The sequence below is a fragment of the Periophthalmus magnuspinnatus genome, chromosome 1, assembly GCF_009829125.3.
Source record: "Periophthalmus magnuspinnatus isolate fPerMag1 chromosome 1, fPerMag1.2.pri, whole genome shotgun sequence".
Classification (NCBI taxonomy): domain Eukaryota; kingdom Metazoa; phylum Chordata; class Actinopteri; order Gobiiformes; family Gobiidae; genus Periophthalmus; species Periophthalmus magnuspinnatus.
In genome coordinates this window covers 21,613,570-21,634,479 of record NC_047126.1, presented here as the reverse complement: position 1 = coordinate 21,634,479, position 20,910 = coordinate 21,613,570, and the positions used below count along the sequence as shown (strand labels likewise).

General features: G+C 40.0%; 3 protein-coding genes across 3 annotated transcripts; all 3 read right to left on the bottom strand.

Moving 5' to 3' along the window:
• Positions 1 to 468: 468 nt before the first annotated feature.
• On the bottom strand, positions 469 to 7,131 carry casp3a (caspase 3, apoptosis-related cysteine peptidase a). The gene is made up of 6 exons (XM_033973203.2): positions 6,925 to 7,131; positions 6,576 to 6,721; positions 3,118 to 3,246; positions 2,624 to 2,799; positions 2,430 to 2,541; positions 469 to 1,779 (listed from the first exon to the last, which is right to left on the bottom strand). The coding sequence occupies exons 1-6, from the start codon at positions 6,981 to 6,983 to the stop codon at positions 1,550 to 1,552; spliced, it is 852 nt and encodes a 283-aa protein (XP_033829094.1). The 5' UTR covers positions 6,984 to 7,131; the 3' UTR covers positions 469 to 1,549.
• A 148-nt stretch (positions 7,132 to 7,279) lies between these two features.
• Positions 7,280 to 16,491, bottom strand: LOC117376667 (oxysterol-binding protein 1-like). The gene is given in 17 exon segments (XM_033973191.2): positions 7,280 to 8,578; positions 8,645 to 8,814; positions 9,973 to 10,202; positions 10,277 to 10,461; positions 12,754 to 12,849; positions 12,919 to 13,022; positions 13,172 to 13,292; positions 13,385 to 13,630; positions 13,717 to 13,884; positions 13,970 to 14,033; positions 14,105 to 14,210; positions 14,289 to 14,487; positions 15,032 to 15,143; positions 15,214 to 15,376; positions 15,467 to 15,675; positions 15,745 to 15,919; positions 16,377 to 16,491. Coding segments are annotated over 15 exon segments (2,286 nt in total). The 5' UTR covers positions 15,885 to 15,919; positions 16,377 to 16,491; the 3' UTR covers positions 7,280 to 8,578; positions 8,645 to 8,671.
• A 1,666-nt stretch (positions 16,492 to 18,157) lies between these two features.
• Positions 18,158 to 20,890, bottom strand: sart1 (spliceosome associated factor 1, recruiter of U4/U6.U5 tri-snRNP). The gene has a single exon (XM_033969785.2). It carries the CDS (start codon positions 20,573 to 20,575, stop codon positions 18,278 to 18,280), a length of 2,298 nt encoding a protein of 765 aa, XP_033825676.1. The 5' UTR covers positions 20,576 to 20,890; the 3' UTR covers positions 18,158 to 18,277.
• Positions 20,891 to 20,910: the final 20 nt, after the last annotated feature.

The window sequence follows — 20,910 nt, the reverse complement described above, 5'->3', positions numbered from 1 at the left end:
TGGGGTCTTTGTAAAGGTAACACTATAGTTTTACCCACAGGTGCCAGAATCACTCTAAGTATGTTTGCTGAGCATGCATACACTTTGGCACACACATAAAAAATAATTTTTCTCACTCTCGCCTACATTTTTTTGTTAAAATGAAGGTGTATAAAGCTGCAGTAGGGAGCTGGGGGCAAAAATACACTATATCTCAACTGAAAATCTTGTTGACCACTCACATTTCAAATTTGAGGACAATACCTATAAACATGAGAGTTTTACACTAATTTTATCATTAGTAAGTCCAGGCCTCTCCAAATCTGTCCAAATGAAGACATTTGGAGAACGTTTGGAAAAACTGCAATAACTTTTGCATGCTTCAACCTACAGACATCAATGAGGCTCTACTGAAAGCTCACACTGAGAGGAATCTGTATCTGCACACCCAGCTGCTCTATTACTGTACATTTATATATCATATCAAAACACAATATAAAATGTATATTTGTATATAAAATATAGTCAAAACAAGTGGTATGGGTCAAAACAAATATATATATATAGGCATTAGCTAATGCTAATGATTACACATGATATATTCCAATAGCACAGTTGTACAAAGTGGTGTTATAGAAAGAAGGCATGATTGAAATTTAGCAATAGTAAAAAACATTAAAGCCCACACTTGTTTTCGTTTGAATTATACTGTAGCACTGTATGATACAAAAGTGAAGATACAAAACTATGAATTCATTACTTAAAACACTGTGTGCTACATCATTGTAGTTTATATAACAGCAAACAACACAAGTAAAACCTGAGCTTGAAATCAAATGTGTACTTGACAAATTCACACAAATGAACTGTACTCTAATAAATAAGTTCACTCAGAGTTGACAGTAGATTGAAGAGCTGATTCATAAAAACCTTAAAACATCAGTCTTGTATCCTATAGCACCGGTTTAAGTATTTATCCCTGAAGTTTGTAAGATGTAAATGTATAGACCTGGTATTGTAACAGCTACATGACTTCAAATATTCACTATGAAATGTTTCAGTGGTAGTACCCGTCTTGTCTTATGCAACTTGATGCTCAAACTATTGTAAAAACAGAGCTAAAATAGAGCAGGAGTGTCTACTTAGCAACTCCAAGTGAGCCTTAATGGTGCGCTATGTAACTTTTCTGGTTGAGGGTCTGTCACCCACTTGTCTTCATGGGTCTTCATCAGTTGCCAAAAATGATCCACTGTATGATTAAACACATCTAGGATTTTTTACTGCTCAAAAATATACCTTGTATTTCTTATCTTAAAAGCATGCTTTCTTACTGGTCTGGTGGTGTCACATGGATGTTTCCTTGGAGATAGATAAGGTTAATGCTATACATGGAACATTCCAATCTCCATGGAGACAAGAAGGTGGCAAATCTTCCATCAGAGAAGTTACATAGTGCTTTTTTTATTAAAGCACTATGCAAAAAACAAAATATCAAAATAATTTCCTTTTCTCATGGGTAGAATGAAGCTTTTAACTTCACAAAGGCTTAAAATAACAGGTTTTGCAAATATCAAGGAGTAAAGTACATCTCTTTGGTCAGCATTGACACAATGCATGGGATCTGCTTCTTTGCATTGAAGCCTGGAGCATTGGAGATAGATTCAAACTCCACTGCCACCTTGTGGTTGACACGTGTCATGATGTGCAGGAGCTCCAGTTCTTTTCCATATTTAGTGACCATATCACACAGGGACTGCATGAACCACGAGCCAGTCATGGTGTTCCTCCAGGAGTAGTAACCTGGGTACAGGAATGCAACATACATCTATTAGAACACAATGGCATTATGAAACAGGATCATAAGAAGAGCTGGAAATTAATCAAACTTTATTCAAATCGATTTCTGATTCATTTAAAATGGCCAATGATCAGCTCAAGTCTGTTTAATCCACACATCTGCAACCAATCCTCTCAGTAAAGGCACACAGCTCGGAGCTTGGATTCATGTTTTATTTGTGTTTGGTAAAAAATAATATTGGAAATTGTGATCAATTAATATAAAGAGAAAAATCTATAGTTTTTTCCCTTGTTGCCTTGGCCAAATCGTGAGCGAACAGTATCATGAATATCATCACAGGTTAAAAAAAAAAGATTCTTTCCTGCCTCAGTCAGTGAACCAAATATTCCTAAACGAAAAAGGTGTAAAAATAGAACAATTCTGCATGTATAGCATGTTAATTCTGTTTTTGTATTTATATGTAAAGAAAACTTATACATTGGAATGAGAAAAATATATGTAACATGATACTTCATTGTGCAATGTTTATTGTTTATGCTGTGAACTAATAACAGCTCTATTAAGCATTATATAAAATCTGTACTTTTATACATTTCAAGACGGACTCATTATTTGTTCACCAGTGAATGAATGTTGTGTGCAAGACACTGACCAGGAGCTGTGGAGTAGGCATATAGGAAATCTGCCTCCACTGGGATCCGAGTGGTTTCATCGTCTGCACTGTCTGTTTCAATACCTGCATCCAAATCAGTCCCCCTACAGGCCTGAGCAAGTCAAAACACAAATAATACAATAACACCATGTCACCAGTACAACTTCTAAACATATCAACTAACTTGTGCACACCTGGATGAAGAAGAGCTTGGGCTTTCCCGCGAGGGACCTGCAGCGATCGCCTCTGAAAAGTGATGTGAGGTATTTGAGCTCTACGGAGCCGTCTGTGCCAAAAAACACACCCTCGTCGCCATGGCTCAATAAGACACAGACAAAGGAGGCTGCGCAGCTGTGGTCCTCCTTCGAAACTTGAAAAACACCATAATGTTAGACTGTGTCAGAAAAATTGAATGATGATTTTGTAGAAGCAACAAATACATGCATTGCCTCATTTTAGATGGTGAAATTGTCATTAGGGATGGGTGACATATGGATGGTCTTGCTATATGTTTTGCCATAAATTTTAATATGGGTAAATATCGGTTATAGAAAAATAAGATATCGGTGTGTATCCACGCAAGAAAATCCCTTTTAAATTCTCCAGAATTTTAAGTGTAATTTATTTACTAGGAATTATACTGATGTTTTGGTGAAAAATAAAACCATATTAATAATCCAGGCCTTACCAGTCGTTAACACCTGCTTCATCTTCTCCACTGACTGATCGTTGTAGATCTTCACTTTGTAGCCCAGCTTGGCAAAAACTTTCATCGCGTTGGCAGCATCCACATCTGTGCCACTCCGCTGGTTCATGCCTAAAACAAGAACACAAAATATCACTACGTACAAGGAAATTAAAGCAGATTTTCTACTAGCATTTGACATAAAATGCACTGTGTAACTTTTCTGGTGGAGGGATTGGAGGGATTGGTGGGATTGGTGGACTGCTTTGCTTGGAATGTTCCATAGTATTACAGTTATCTTATCTATATTGATGGAGAAAAGTAGATAACACCACCAGGCCAAGTTACAAGTTCAGGTCTGTGGAGAGGCGAGCCCACTCACAGTGACAATGCAGGTTTTTCAAGGTATGTCTCAGCAATGAAAACATGTAAAATTGAATAAATGCAATAAGATAGATTTAATACTGTACTGTGGAACATTACAAGCTAGGCAATCATGGAAACAAGCAGGTACCTGACCACCCGTCAGACAAATTAGTGCACCTTGAATCCCAAATTATTAACACATTTGGATTATATATGTTGTAGGTAGCTAAAAAAGAGGAATAAACAAATTAGGTATAACAATTTGATCAAAATGTACTTTAAAATACCTACCTTCTGCCTCCATGTTCAATCAGCATATTATTTTAGCCATTGACATTGACAGATTGAATATATTTAGGTATTCTTTATACTGAGTGACTGATAAAAATGAATAAAATTAATAATCTTACAACTAATATGTTCTTCATACCAGCCACCCTTTCAAAGCACTTCTCAAATTACACAAAGCATTGAACTTCCTGTGGGGCAGACAAGTAAGGTGACATAACAACAGTGCAGAGCTTTCACTGCACAAACAATGATTACACTGGGTTACAAAAAAAAACATTTTTGAAAGTTGTCTGTGTTTTTTCAACTAATTAGGACCATTTAGCACCGCTGAATCCAAAAATGTTATCCATTTTTCTCAGTCAGGTCAGGTTTTTATGCTAATTTGATTTTGAAAAATCCGATCTTCTGACTAAATTGATTACAATTTTGTGACATTATCAGTTGATTTTCTTTAATATTTCTCATCCAAAAAAATGTTTTAGGAGATAAAAAACAGTTTTCTAACAGAATGTATTAATTGAATGTTACGTTATGTTAATTGATAAAGGTAAGTACATGTAAATTGGAATGTTACGTTATCATTGTGCAAAATTCAGGACATGAACTTCTGTTTTTATGAACCCCTTGAATGCTCAGCAGCAGGGATGTCTCTCTTCAGAGTCCAACAGTAATCAGCCATCATGACTGCATCCCAGCGTCCCTGATACCTGGTCTCCATCTCTTTTATGTCCTGATGGAATCTCTCCACCTGCTCATCACCTAGTGATCCCAGATTCTCAGGAAACCTGAACATTTAGCTCCTTTTGGGAAAAAGGATGTGGAGCATCATCATTAAAACCACACTGGAGGAATCTTTGTCACTGATGTCAGGAACTTCTACAAAGACAGGTACTGGAATTTCATCACAGTGAGCTACAGGACGACGTGCTGATTCACGGTCAGGATACTTGAGGCTGCGTCGGTTCTTTCTGTTGATCCCAATCACATCAATAGCCCAGAAGTAGCTATTGATGTCGGCTCCCTCCAAACCATGGGAATTCCAAACTTCAGACAACTCGTCTTGCCTTTAGTCCACTGATGCAGATACTCGGTGCATGACTTGCATACCATGTGTGGCACCCAAGCTTCATCTTGGTCACCAAGTTTAATACCAAAATAAGCATGGTAAGCACGCTTTATGAAACTTGTGACTTGATTCCTGTCAGGAGCATTAGTGTATTCACCGCAGATGTAGCAGAATATGTCAGGCTTATTTTGCAAGATCTTGTAGTCAAAGCCATTTCATTCACTTGTAATATAAAAAAACAACAATTAGTCATAAGTTGGCACATGCAAAATCTTCAGAATTTGTTTATAGCGAGAAATATAACAGAATTTTGCATCATATGACGTGAAAATACTCATACATGTAAACAAAATCGTCCAAAAACAAATATGTAGCTTAGTTCAGAACGTTGACCTGATTGAGCAAAACCAATGTGATTTTTGGATTCAGTACATCAAAATTATCCTAAATCAGCTAAAAAATCTTAGACAATAAATTTAGTGTTGACCAGTGTAATCTTTGCACCACACTAAAGGAAGTCACATTGGTTTAACAACACCAGAGGGAACTAGTGAAACCAAATTGAGCTTCTGATTGAGAACATAATTATAAATATAAGTGCATATGACAGGTTGGACAACCCATTTCACAAAACCTAATCAACATAATAATGTTGGTTGTGTGATGTAGGTTGATGTAGGTTGTTTAACTTTACAGAAATTGTGTTTTGATTAATTTAAATTTATGACAAACAACTTTATTTGTTTATTTTACTCATTTGTCCTTACATTTTAGGTGAATTTATAATGACATACATAGAGAGATTCCTTTCTAGAACTCAGTCACTTTCAATAAATGTTAACATGCATTTTTCAACTTTTCTTCACAAACTGTCACTTAACTGATCAAACTATGATCAATATTTAACAAAGACACTATCCCATCAAATTAATTAAAAAAGTATGTAAACCTGTTGTATGCACTTTAATGAATGCTTCCACATCAAATCAGGGGTAACAGCCCATAGTAATTAGTGACACTGTTACACTGACTTACTATTGTTTAAGCCAAAAGGTGCAGCAAAATGGGTATAGCCAAGTCAACCTTTTTTTAAACAAAGCTCCATTTGTTAATGTCAAGAGTTCAGTGAAAGCAAAAGAGAAACTAAAATGTCTCTATATGGTTTAAGGTGTCATAGTGGAAACTATGACCTAACTATAATGAAATTTTAATGACTAAAGGGAGAGAAAACAAAATAAATTAATGAATAAATACTAAAACGCTAATGCTAAAACTACATACATACACACATATAAGTCTAGGCCACATCTGAGTCTTCCTATAACAATAAAATACATACTGTTATTGGATTACACTGCAAACTGCTTATTGTATTAAGTTGTAGTGGAGAGTAAGTATCTCATTACTAGTCATTATTAGCTGGGCCCTTGTGTCTTCCACTTTCCATGTTGACCGAGAACCAGCCTGACCCATCTGTGCCAGCTCAGCATGTCAGATGTCACTTATATTCATCGTATTTGTTCTATGCACTTAATTATCCAGAAGGTTTGGGATTTTTCCAGGGCAAATTGTCAGTTTGGAGTAAAACTTTATTGAATTATACAAGAAGAGCTGGTATTTAGCAATTTGGGGAATATAATGTATATACTATTATATGATTGACTGTAATATGAAGCCTTTTATCTCCCAACTTTTTTGTTTTGAGTGAATACATGAGATTAGTGTGAGTGTAACTCACCAGTCCCCCTGTCAAAATTCTTATTGTTGATGATGATGCACTGTCCGATGCTGGGGTAGTCCAGGCGGTACCTGAAGTTGTGGGGAGCGGCCTTAGCGTCCACTTCCGAGGGACCAGGGTTAGGAGACACAGAGCCCTCAGGGGACCTACAACAACACTCATTAGCTCCACACGTACAGAGAACATAGTGTTACTGTAATGTAAATAGGCAAACTCGCACACAACTCAACATAATCATAACTAGCAATGGAGCTGCCGCGGAAAAACGAGCTAAAATGGTGACTTTGCTGACAGATAAGGAGCATCAGCTTCTCTGTTGGGACAATGGGCGCGTTAGCTTCAGTCTCACCGTTTTGTGTCCGCCTTCCTCGCGTCTGTGCTGTCGTCTCCACGTCCATTAGCCGACATGATTTAGACCAGGTCAGAGCCGCTACACAAACAATTTTTACCTCCAAACACGCTCTCAAAAGGCAAACTGCAGAAGCGATGTAAAGGGTGAGGCTAGCAACTGTGGCTGACCAGGCTAGTAGATCGTAAACAAAGATGCTGATGTCACAGTGCGCTCATGGATGCGCTGCTTTTACTTTACAGCGCCTCCTCCCGCACACTCTCAACATTACAGGAGGAGCCTTTCACATCTCCACTGCTTGAAGTGAATTGTTTATTGTTTATATTATATCGTCAAAAAGAAGACAGACACCGGATGTGTTTTGCACAGACTTTAATTTCTATAGAATACTGCTAAAACACTGCATTAAAAATACAACCTAGAGGAATGACACAGTGCACATTAAAATTAATGTATAGACCCTGACTGGACATTTATATTAGAAACATATTTTATAACGAACGATCATTTACATATAGTAAAGGCAAAGCCTGAATTGTGAACTACAGCTGCACTGCCCGGCAGTGATGCGCAGACCAGTGTCCTGGTCAGGGAATGAACTGATAATATTAGCACGGTCACTACATACACACCCGATATACAAGAACTAAAGAGTTTACAAAGTTACTAAACAAGTCACACATAAAAACTCAACTAAACAAAGAGAAATCAAACCAACTGAACACAAACTGTGTGAGATCAACAGAAATTGATTAAATTTAAATTAAACACACTGGGCAGCTCTACATAATATTATTGATTATATTTGTAATGTAAACAAACAAAAGTGCATATGGTCTCTCTCACCCTGTTCATTTCAAAAGTCAGTACTTTGTCACATATTTATACAAATATGTAGTAACATTGTGTCAGTGTTCTTTTAAGTACACTTGAGAATGTCAAATAAAATAATAGATTTTAAAATGAACCCATTCAGTCACTCATTACTGATGACAGTGGGTAAGATAGACAGTAGCATGTTACATCATTTCACATCTGAACACTGAACACTGAACATTATGCCACATGTAATCACAGAGGCACTCTTATTGCTGTTAGAAAAAGTACAAGTGCAGCACAAAAGGAAACCACATAGATTAAAGCTATGGTTGAAATGTTCACAGGAAATCAGGAAGACCTCTCCTCATAGCTTACCGACTCCTCACAGCTTACTGACTTAAATAACATCAATATCACAGGCAGCTCCAGCTGTAACTCTGGGATGTTGTTTTTTTGTTTAGTGTACCCTCATAAAGCTCAACACTAGACAGATTATGAAGCTTTGCATCTGAAAATACTACACATAATAACCACGGAAATGTGTTATATCACTTGAAATGAACTGTCAGACTAAATTCACTGAAATGTTGTATTGGTGATGGCTATGTCCATCTTTATTTTAGTCATTACAAGGAGTTTCAGTCTTAAAACTACATCAGTGTGGATCAAAATCACCTTACTAATAAATGCACTGTAGTATTTAACAGATTATATTTGAACACGAATAAATAATGTGCAATAAATACTGGAGTGAAATTTGAAGTAACAAAATATTTAGTTGTGTTGAGGGTATAGTCCAGATTCCATATCTGAAACTGCCTTGAGCCTCTCACAGCTGAAAGACAAGAGAAAATAGTATAAGGAGTGAGATAGTTGTATTTGTAAGAAGTGTTCTTTTCACCTTTTCATTTTCCTGTGGTGTTGAGTGTTAGAAGATGTCCGGGCACATGTCCCAGCTGCCCTGCTCCTTGGTTTCCCAGTAGCCTCCTTTGTAGATGTGTAATGTCTCCCCAGATACAGGGTCCGTTATCTTCTCAAACCACAATGCTTGGTAGTTATCTGGGTGGTTGCCTAAAAGTGTTAAAAGCAAGCTTAGTTTGTCAAACTGTTTAGAAGTTAATTACCCACAAAGATATAGCAGCACAAAAAGCTGACAATAGGCTGCAGGTGTGCATCTTTAAAGGGACAATTATCTAAAGACCAAACCATTTCCACACTGGACTAGAATGTAAGTGTTTGACTTTACGAGACTGAAAGTGCCCCATCTATCTAGGGTGACATGGGACCAGGGTACATTTTTTCTAAGGTAACTAGTTCACTGGTACTAGTGGTCTATCACCCTACAGTACTTGCTTTTAACAAGAGCTCCAAGGTGACCTTCCTTGCCTTCCACTGTGAGAGAAGGTTAAAATAAATAAAATAAAAGAATGAGTACAGCATAAGTGTCTAAATGCGAGGTAAATAATGTATAAAGATACTTATGCAAGAGAAGGATGTCGGTCCATATGGGGCTGGGGGAGAAATGAAGGATGAATCTCCTGTTGTAAAAATGACTGACAGTACATGGGAAATGTGAGGGGTACTTGCATGCAACAGGTGTGAGAGGAGGAGAGTCCTCAGCGTCAGCTGCACACCAGCACAAACAGTGTCAACACTCCACCCAAAACCCAAACATGTTTGTGCACCAGTGTAGCTTTGTGTGATAAATAAAGTGGAACACTCCAATCAAAAATCTATTTAGTTTTCATTAATAATTTAGTGAATATCAGTTACTGGATATTAGTGTTGATTGCCTTACTTACTGCCACAAAAGCTACACAGGCGCCTGTTTAAATGCACACAAAATGAGAGTGGAAATGATACTTGCTTTCATCAGAAACCTCACTGGGTTGAGTGCCTGGCTCCATTGCATCAGCTGAATTAAGCAGAGCAATGAAGGGATGGAAAAAGATGAATCAACATTTTGATCATTCCAACTCTATCATACTTTTACTTTTATTATAGTATGGTGTCATATTATTGCACTATTATACATTCTCATACAAAGCTAACGTACCAGCTAACTTTGGAAATGTTGTGCTACACTCATGACTAGGTGAGAGCAGAGTACTTGCTTTTCACAGGAGAGTCCTGATCTGAGTCCTTATCGACAGCTAAGTGATGAAGCAGAGATGGTGTACAGAGATGGATGAATGTCCCGATATAAAAACACTGGAGCTCCTTGCATACCTTCCTCAGGAGTGTTGGCAGCCTTCACAGCTTCCCTCTCCCTCTCCTTGCGGGCCGTGCGTTGTTTCTCCTCCAGCCTCTGCTTCTCTGCATTGGCCTCATCCCATCTCCCGTCCTCCATGAGCCTCTGGTCAGGGCGTCGCCGGCTGTCTGTGGGTGCCACGCCCTCCTCTGACTCATTCAGAGTTAATGCAAGTGATGAGAAGTAATACATGTTCTCAGCTCCCTCACTGTCAACAGAAGATTAGCAAATAAATGGCTTAGAAGATACCAGGAGTAACAATGTAAAGTGTGTAGAACTTACGGTAATGGGTTCTTTCTCCAGATCTCTTTGGGTTGGAGTGTTTGGTACACTGGCCTCTGTTTGCCTTCTGTTCCATTCTCACCTATGCTGCTTTGCATCACCTTACGAAGCTCCATCTTCTCATCCCAGGTTCCGGACAGCACATAGTGGGCTTTGCCATCTTTATCTGTCACTACTCCTGAAACCTGGGGAAAAGGGATTGACATGTTTGTTGTGTCTACAGCAAGTGAGTCAAACTCAAGGCCCGGGGGCCAAATGTGGCCCTCCACATCATTTTATGTGGCCCTCAACATGGTAAATTAAAAAGTATAATGGTCTTAACATGTCATTTTTACATCTATGCAAATGAATATGCAATATTTGAAACTTGAATAAGTAATAAATACAGAAATAGTTAATTAACAAGTTACAAAAAGTAGTCACATCTATTTTACATCTGGCCCTTTGAGGACAGCCATTTTGCTGATGTGGCCCTCGATGAAAATGTGTTTGACACCCCTGGTCTACAGTGTGTATATAAAAGCCGCAAGCAACGATGACAATCCTCGGCACTGTGCGCACACCTCTCCCTTATGCCCACTATGTACTCGCAACCACCTCTGTATGTGACTGCTCGTCATTCCATTCTCCCTTCCTAACAGCCACCCAGGCCACTATCTGCTCTTCACTCCCTCTTTCCATAGTGAAGTGTGCTCAATGACCGGCATCCTCATGCATCAATACATGAGGTCCCTGTGGTCAATTTTCAGATTATCACTGTTCTAAATTTGTGAAGGACCCGATGAAGAGTATACAGCTGGTCCAGTGTTGTGTGACCTGGACTAAAACCACGCTGCTCCTCCTGAATTCGAGGTTCGACTATCGTTCGGATTCTCCTCTCCAGTACCCTGGACCTCACACTCCTTACCGGGGATGCTGAGAAGTGTGATTCCCCTGTAATTGGAACACACCCATAAACAAAGGGACCACCACCTCGGTCTGCCAGTCCAGCGGTACTGTCCCCGACTGCCATGTGATGCTGCAGAGATGTGTCAGCCAAGACAGTTCCACAACATCCAGAGACTTGAGGTACTCGGGACAAATCTCGTCCACCCCCAGAGCCCAGAGGAGCTTGCCAACCACCTCAGGGACTTCAGCCAGGGTGATGGATGAGTGCGCCTCCGGGTCCCCAGTCTCTGCTTCCTCCTTAGAAGACGTGACGGTGGGATTAAGGAGATCTTCAAAGTATTCCTTCCACCGCCCGATAACATCCCCAGTCAAGGTCAGCAGCTCTCCACCCACACTGTAAACAGTGTTGGTCGACCTCCGACCTAGGGTGTCCTGGTGCCACGTGCACTGATGGACACCCTTGTGCTCAAACATGGTGTTCGTTATAGACAAACTGTGACTAGCACAGAAGTTCAATAACAGAACACCACTCGGGTTCAGAACAGGGAGGCCATTCTTCCCAATCACTCCCCTCCAGGTGTCACTGTTGTTACCCACATGGGCGTTGAAGTCCCCCAGGAGAACAACGGAGTGGTTGGGAGTTCACATGTGTTTTGTGGATCTGGAGAAATCATTCGACCGTGTGCCTGGTGATGTCCATTGGGGGGTGCCCTAAGGGCTGTCTGGTCCCTGTATGACCGAGCAGGAGCTGTGTTCACATCGCCGGCAGTATGTCAGACCTGTTCCCGGTGCATGTTGGACTCCGCCAGGGCTGCCCTTTGTCACCAGTTTATTGTATTTATGGACAGAATTTCTAGGTGCAGCCAGGGCTGGAGGGGGTCCAGTTTTTCTGTTGTTTGCAGGGGGAGGAGCTCGGAGTAAAGCCGCTGCTCCTACACGTCGAGAGGAGCCAGCTGAAGTGGCTCAGGCATGCCAGGATGCCTCCTCTTCCTAGGGAGGTGCTCCGGGCATGTCCCAACAGGAGGCTCTGGGGAAGATCCAGGACACGCTGGAGGGACTATGTCTCTCAGCTGGCCTGAGAACGCCTTGGGGTCTCACCGGAGGAGCTGGAGGACGTGTCTGGGGTGAGGGAAGTCTGGGAGTCCCTGCTTAGACTCCTGTCCCCGCGACCTGGCTCCGGATATGAGTGATGATTGGCTGCGGCTGCTGGAGCTTGTCTTGTGGGCTCCTAGTTGAGGGTTAGTGTTTCGGCCTCATCTCTCCCCTGGGCCCAGTGTCCGTGTCCTGGTAGCTGCGAGCGGCTGACTGCTCCTGGCGCAGACAGCTCCTCTGATGGTGCTTTCTCAACTGGTTCATCTGTACTTATGTTTTACTGTACGTAGCCTCGTGTATTTTAGGGCGTGAGTGTGTGTGCATATGTGGGGGAGACTGTGCTTGTGATAGTGTCCGTGTGTGGGTTGGGCAATTTTGGGGGGGAGGGTGGTTGAAAGGAAGGAAATGTGGGATTGTTTTTTACATGACTGTAAGGCAGTTTGTGCCATTTTCAATCAAACTTGATACAAAAAATATGACAAATGAAATAAACTCACTTTCCTGGGTACATCTCTGGAGAAGTAACTGTAAGGTGTAAACTTGAGATGGCAGCGGTCTCCTGTCTTGTGGTTGACTATATCTATCTCACCTGACTGAAATACACAAATACATGTTAAGGACAATTGTAGGTTGTAGGTAGGGCCATACACGTTACTCCATACCTGGTCAATCCATAGTTTTCCAACAATAATGTTGTGTACTGTTGTCGTCACTTTCTTCCAAGAGTAGTGATTTTTACTTTTGTCGAATAAACACTGTATGGCACCTACAGAAAAGAATACAGCAGGTTTATTTGGCTTTTTAATTCACTTTCCAGTCCCACAGCAGCACTGCAGTATTGAATTGTGGGATAGACTTAAACAGAATATCTGAAGCTTGGTAAATAGAGGATTGTGTATTGCTTTGACCACTCACCCAAAGGCATAATGGAGAGATATTTCCCTCTAAACTTGCTGGCTAAAGTAATCTCTTGTCTCAGGGTCCAGCCCTTTTCAGAAAAAGCATGGTGAGCCGCAGCTGGTGGATGGTGACTCACCTAGCCAAAAGAAAAACATAATATTTGGCTAAAATTCTAATCATGTTTTCTGTAACTCAAGCACTATAAATTTGCATAGCGCTTCGTCATACTTGTTCACACAGGGAGCGGTAGCCACTCTCTTTGAGCCTGTCCAGCTCAAATGTCTCTCCCAGCAGTGGATTAAAGGGTTTCCCTGTGCGGAGGACAGTGGTGGAGTAGGAGGACACAGTGAATGCAGCAATGTAACACATCTGCTCCAAAGAGCTGTGGCATTTCGCAGCTTTGTCCAGCAGTTCATAATACTCCAGGTCTTCAGACAGACGTTGCAGCATAGACAGGGGTTCATTAAAGTTTACCTACAAACCATGAGTGACAGAACAGATTCAGAAAATGACATCAAGAGTTCTTATGTTAAATTAATACTAATATAAGCACTGCTAACAGGCATTGGGATCTTTGAGAGCTCCTTCCCAATACAGTTCTTCATAATGCTCCACAAATTCAGATAATAATTTGGCTTGTCCGGAATACGAGTGCGCCTTTGTCGAACAGGCTCTAGCTCCATAGATTGTGGAGAGTCCGGATTTGATGCCAGGGACAGCTCATCGAACTGGACAATAACAAAATCAAATAAAACATGGATACAGAAATACACATAGATTTGTATGAATTCTTTTAAACTAGAGGAAACCTACATTTACCGACTGATCATCCATTCCAGTCTCACAGCTGATCCCGCTGACATTGCTGCTAGATCGCCTGAAGGAAAAAAAATGCTGATTAAACAAAATACATCCCAAAATAAGCATCAAGTTTAGTGCCACATTTACTTGTGATATTTGGGGTCAGCTGGAACAGTAATAAACTCTTCCATTGCGTCAAAAAACTCATTGTCATCATCTTCATCACTGGCATCACATTTTCCAGATGAAGTACCTGTAATTAAACGAAAGATGTTTACACATATTTGAAAGTAACGCTCGGATATTTTGCAATGGACATGTTTGTTTTTACTTTTGGTTTCTAAAGAGGGGTTGCTGCACAAGTTGGGCAGGACTGTGGCCCCTCTGAAGGCCCTCTCCAAGTGGTTGTGCTGTTTGGCGAGTTGTTCCAGTGTCTCTTCTAACCGGATCTTCTGTTCTCTTTCTGTTTGGATAGCTTTCTGCCAGCGCCGGCTGTGGGTCTGGGCAAGTGATAGGAAGTCCCGGCATGCCTTGAGAGAGAATGCAAAGGGAATGAACAACAGTTCTGGTAATGTGCGTATTTGGGGAAATTAGTATGTGCGATCCAGTTCAAATCATAAACCTAAATCTAATATCCAAAATTCTACAACTTGATTTTAAAAGGTACACTATGTAACTTGTCTGGTCCCAGGGTCAATGTTATTGCTTTGTCTACAATATTCCAATATAGGTATCAAATGTATCCATCTTGTATTTATTCCATTACAGGTGTTTTTAATGGCAAAGCAACAAACTACTAAATATTATACTAGTTGTCACTGGTGTTGCCTCAAATTGCCACAGATTTGGCAAGACTTGGCCTGCTACCATCATCTACTCCACATAGAAAAATATGTTTAATGCCATACTGTGCAGAATTCTCCTTGGAGACAAGCAGATGGTGGACCCTCACCAGAAACGTTACATAGTGCACCTTTCAATTTCAATAATGTTAAAGTTAATATAATTGATGAGTCTGTCTTACTGTACTCCCCTAAACAATCATCATAAACTGATTTATTTACTCAAACTTACATTGATCATAGCGTTTGAGGTGATTCTGAACAACGTCGCCCGCTCTGTAACTTGTTTGAACTTTTCAGTTGAGTCTCCACCAAGTCGAAGGGCCTCAAGTTCAGACAGAGACCTATGTATAAAATAATTAGTGTACTATATTGTGCATTTAGTAATATTATCCTCATAAGCTGATCTCATACCTTTGAAGTGCAGTGCCACGCTTGACAATAAGGTCATGCAAGTAGCTAGATCCTCAAACTTTACTGTTGAGGGTTCGAAGTGTGGCCTGAATTTCTGTATTACGTCCTAAGCCTGCCTGTTCGGGGGAGGGGGCCACTATTGAAAAATCATCACCCGAGTCATCTGAAAGAAAAAAAACAAAAAAATAATTTCAGTGTAGTTTCATTTATAAAGTGAATGAAACATATGGCCACAGACATTTCTTTGCCTTACCTGAATCAGCCTGCATGCCCACGGCTTTTGCTTTGGCAAGCTCCAGAGCAGTGATCCAGCGCTGCCGTTCAATCTCAGAACTGGCCTTTAAGTGGTACGTCTGCGCACCACCATTAGAAATAATAAAATTACATGAGTCTTCCACAGCAATGTTAGCTGTAGCCAAATTGATAGTGCCCCGACATGTGTGGCCCATCTCTGCCTGTGTCCTGAATGAAAAGTAAAATATGAATAAGCAATGCAGGCATACTTTTTATTATCTATGAATTCCAATGTACCTATAATAAGACAGGAGGCCATTGCTGAGGACAAACCACCGTCTCTGATAACCTTTTATATAATTAGTCCATTTGAAAAGCCATCCTTTGTATATGTCCCCCCTGGGGTTGGGAGTGGGGGGGGTTTGGGACTCTGACATCTCAGCAGTCTGTTGTCAGTTGTTGTAGTTAAAACCTGTGTTAATAAAACCAGTATAATTAATAATAATAATTAGGCTTCCACATGTGTTTACACCAGAAGGTCACTAACAGCCAGGTACATATTTATTAACAAGATCTTATAAATTTTACACACCCATCTAGTTTAATTAACGTTATTATTATTTGATAATTACCAAACGTGATATAATTTGGAAGGAATGTTTAGTGGAGTTAATTATAAATGCATATTTCCCTTCCAAGCACGAATATGCAATCTTATAGCCTGAAACAACATTGTGGGTTAAATATATGAAAACATTAAAGCTACTTACAACGGCGTCCCGTGATTAAGCCCCATGCTAACCTAGCTTAGCTAAATAACAGGAAGCTGTCAAACCGACTGTCACGCCAAAGATGCGAATAAACGGCACAGCTTCTTGGGCGTGATTGACCAAGGTATAACAATATGTTGCATTCTGACAAGGCCTTACCGTTTCTGCATAAAACTTCAGCCATAAATGCCATTCACTGCTCTCAAAAGATGATTAGCGTTACTTCCTAGCATTAGCTTAGCTAGCATCTTTCTACAGGTAGTGCAACACATAAAAAGGGGTCTCCTACATTGGTTCCACTCTGCGGATATAGAGTGCTTTGCAACAATTACAATAAACATGCACAATGTATTGCAACTATAAAACATTATTAAAATATTAAAACAAATTGTTTTAATCTACTTTCAAATCTGTGGTCTATAAAAACAGTATAGTTTGATTACATTTTTGATGGGCACATACAAAGAAGAAATTTATATATATATATATATATATATATATATATATATATATATATATATATATATATATATATATATATATATATATATATATATATATATATTTATATATATATATTTATATATATATATATATTTATATATATATATATATATATAGAGAGAGAGAGAGAGAGAGACAGAGAGACAGAGAGACAGAGAGAGAGAGAGAGTATAATTATATATAGTTTAATAGTAAATAATAATTTCATAAATAATATAAAAAAAAAAAAAAAAAAAGTAAAGTCATAAAAATAATCCGGTCCAGGTTTGAATTCCTTCAATACAGTAACTGCAAATTTCATCCATCAAAAGACATCAGCAGCATTATGTACTATACATAAAGAAAGAACTGAGCGTACACATATTATGTATCTTCCGTGAATATGCAGTTTCATAAAAGCATGCAGATAACACAATAACATATATCTAATATATTCGGGTCAGTAGGTTGGACCAGCAGGAAAATATTTTTGAATTTTGCTCCATGCATTCGAGAGGCAGAAAGCTCCAGCTGAATTATTTCTCGGTAGGACAAAAGCCATCCTTTCAGTTAGAGGTTGAAGTGACTTCCAACGGCATATCTATCTATCTATAGAAAATGTTATCAATTATCAAACTCATTCAACTTTCACAAAGGAAGGCCAATTAACTCTGGGTTTAAGAGTTAACTCAGAGTTAATCTCCCCTGTGACAGACAACTCAAGAGTTTTCTGTTTCACTAAACAGGTTTGGAAACCTTAAGGTTAGCAGAAGACACAAGACTTTATCGATGGATCGCAGAAAAGAGGATTCACCGTGGCAACTGTAAACCATGGATCTATCAAAATAACTAATAACTAAACCAGAGGAGGCTTCCATTAGAGGGAAGGGAAGTCATGTGACTGTGGATCAGTCAGGTTTAATCATGGATCTAGTAAAATAATTTAGTAAGGGTTTAATATAAAAGAAATGTGGAGGAGCACATTGTTTAATCAGATCCCATGAAGATTCAAATATTACTCAAAAGTCTTACACAATTTTTCTGCACCCTACTTATATAAAAACATTAAACACTTGTAATATTTGCTTTCAAATTTTAACTAGTTAGCTAATTAGAATTTTTTGTTAAGCTGTGTAGTTCATTTAGTTTTTAAATGTATTCTACATAAATCAAAATTTAAAAGTGTACATGAATGAAACTGAAACTAAGTATGATCTATGAATCTAATGGGTTGCACTTCCCAAAACACTTTACTGCAGAAGGGGGATGAAAGATCAGGCTTGTAAGTCATTTGAGTAAAGCAAGTGTAAAGTTGAAATAAATAATTTTGAGTTACCCTGGTGACTGACTTAGATTTTAAATTAACTCTGAGTTTTTTGGGGTTAACAAAGTCTGAGTTTAGCCTAAATCTGCTTCTTCATTGCCATGTGAGAAAAAAAATCAACAACAAATATATTTAACTAATTTATTGAACAATATACAACACGTTTTTATTACACAGATGTAATCACAGTTGCCACCTAAAATCATTGTATACTATATAATTGTGTATTTTTCAATTCAGTTATTTTCTGAATTCACTTAGTTATGTTGTTTGCATTCATGCTCTTTCCAGTTCCACTGAGCACAATGTATGGTGTTTTTTGTGACTTCTGTTTTTCCTGAAGCAGGGCCACAGTTCCAAGAGGAGTATCACTGCTGCTCATCTTTTTCAGAAGCACCTCCTCTTCCAACTTTTTCATCCTTCTCTCCGTTTTCATCTTTCCAGAGCCCTTCCCATGGAAACGATGAGAGAGTTGTCTGAAAGCCTCTTTTGGTGTGAGTTTGCGCCCTGACTCATCTACATATTCAATCTTTACATCCGGTTTATAGCCATCTTTATCCTTGAAATCTTGTGTGAAGCCTCTGTATTCTTCTCTGCGGCTGTATTTGTCATCAAAACCCATTTTGTCCTCAATGCAGTAGTTTTCGTTGGGCAAAGTGGGTTTTGGTGCTTTGACACGAGCCACTTTCTGCATTTGAGTGTCCAGTAGACCTTTATTTTTACACAGAAGTAACGCAGCAGCAAGACCAGAGTTGACAATTGGCTCCTCGTCCAGAATAGTAGTGGAGGCAGTTGCGAAATCAGGTTGTTTTTGCTCTTCATCCAAGTTCACTGTGCTCCAACCCACATTTTCATCCATCTCTGCATCTGAGTCTCCACCATCCTCCTTTTCCTCCTCCTGTTCAAAGTCCATTATGTCTTCTTGGTCCTCTCTGTTACCTGAGAGACCATAGGTGGGAATATCACCGAGTGTTCTGCAAAACTCAGACGTGGCATTAAACACAATGTTGTTCTTTTTATCTGGATCATTATCTCTGTGAGGTTTCTCTATCTTTTTGAGCTGCTGTGCCACCTTCTCCCCAGAGTCTTTGAGGAGCTGCTTTTGCCTGAGCTTCCTCTGCTTTTCCAGTTGTTTATGCAGCTCCTCCTCAGCCTCGTCCTCCTCAATCACAGCTGGTTCGGGAGGTATAAAGTCCTCATCGTCACTTATATCCATTTCAGCCATTCTCACGTCATCAGACATTTGAGGAAGGTTTAGAGTAATTTTACTTTCGTCTACTTTTTCTCCCTCACCACTCTCATCTAACTCTTTGCGTCCTTTCCCCGCCACTCTGGAGCCAAAGTCAGAGCTGCGAGTATCATCCGGGAGAAAGTCACTTAATGCCTTTTCCTTCTTTCTGATCTTCCTCACGCGGCGTTTTGTCTTTTTGAAGCCAACCATGTCCTGTTCTGTGTAGTATTCAGAGGCAATGGTGAGAGCAGGCACTTCCAAAGTCTGGGCCTGACTTCGGAGCGTTTCCCTCATAGCCTGGAGCTCCCTCTCCCGTTCACCATCAGCATATCCCCCTGCTCCCAGACGGAAGCTCTTTTTCTTTTCCCCGTCAATCTCCTCATCATATTTGGACAGCACAGAACGTTTTTTAAATGTGATCATGTCATCCACGTTCTCCTCTTCCTCATAAGGCTTGTAGTCTGGCTTTTTCTTTTTAAGCTCCACATTTTTATCTGCTTTTTCTTTGTCTATCAGTCCCACGTTTACGAGAACGTCTTCCTCTTCATCGAGTACACCTTTATCTTCTAGAGTCAGGATGACAGTCTGACCCTCGGCAAAGGATTCCGTCTTGTGCTGTACTTTGAGTCCTTTCAAGTCTCGAGCTGAGTAGGCTGGTTTCCTGCTATGTCCAAATTCTTCCTCAACAAGATCGCTGACGCCAAACTCTTGATCCATCTCCTCCAGGAGCTTTGCCCGTTTTTCAGCCAATTCTTTTTCCTTTTCCAATTTTCGTGTCTGTGCAACCCAAGCTGCAGTGTCATCCAGCCAGTCCTCATCTGCTAAGGATTTTACTTTCCCCAGTTTTTGATTTAGAATTCGTTTTTCTTTCAGGGCTGCTAGCTTCTCTCTGATTTCTTTTTGCTGTGCGATGACCACAGGGTTAATAGTCTCAGCCACAACAGGATCTTCTTTGGTCCCTGCTTCTTTCTTACTTTCACCGAGCTCCAGAGGCTTAAGCCCAAGTTTTGCTCTAAGTTTGTTTGTTTCCTCGATGCTAAGTGATGCATCTCCACCAGCAGACTTGGGTTCGTGTTCTGCGTGAGTGTCATATCCAGCATCAAGCTTCTCCTTTTTGATTCGAGGTTCACCGCTGCTGCGCTCACCTTTGCGGCTCTCACGACCACTCCGTTCCCGGGACCTAGACCGCCTGCGTTTCTCCTTCTCCCGGCCACTGTCGCGCTCTTCTCGGTCCTTGTGCCGGTGTTTTTTATGCTCACGACGGCGCTCTTCCGTGTCCTTGTCGCGGCTCTTCTCCTTGTGCTTCTTTGATGATCCCATTGTTGTCTCTTATAGGTTAAAAGGGCAGTATCTGAAGCAAAATAAGCAAAGCTGCAGCGCACGCTTCCTCAGCTAATGTTTATGACGCCACGTTAGCTCGCCCAAGTTAGCTTTCAGGCTAAATGAGAAACAACGTAGATTTTATGAGTTAAAAAAAGAAAATCTACATCAAAAAGTATCTGATGCCGATAGGAGCAAATCAGTCTCTTTCTACATGTCGTTCCAAGTAAGCTTCTGTAGCTTTATCGAAACAAACGAAATGCATACGAAAGAAGCCATTCACTAGAAGACGACTTCCGCTGAACCCGAGTCCTGTTTCCTAGAGCCCCGGTTAC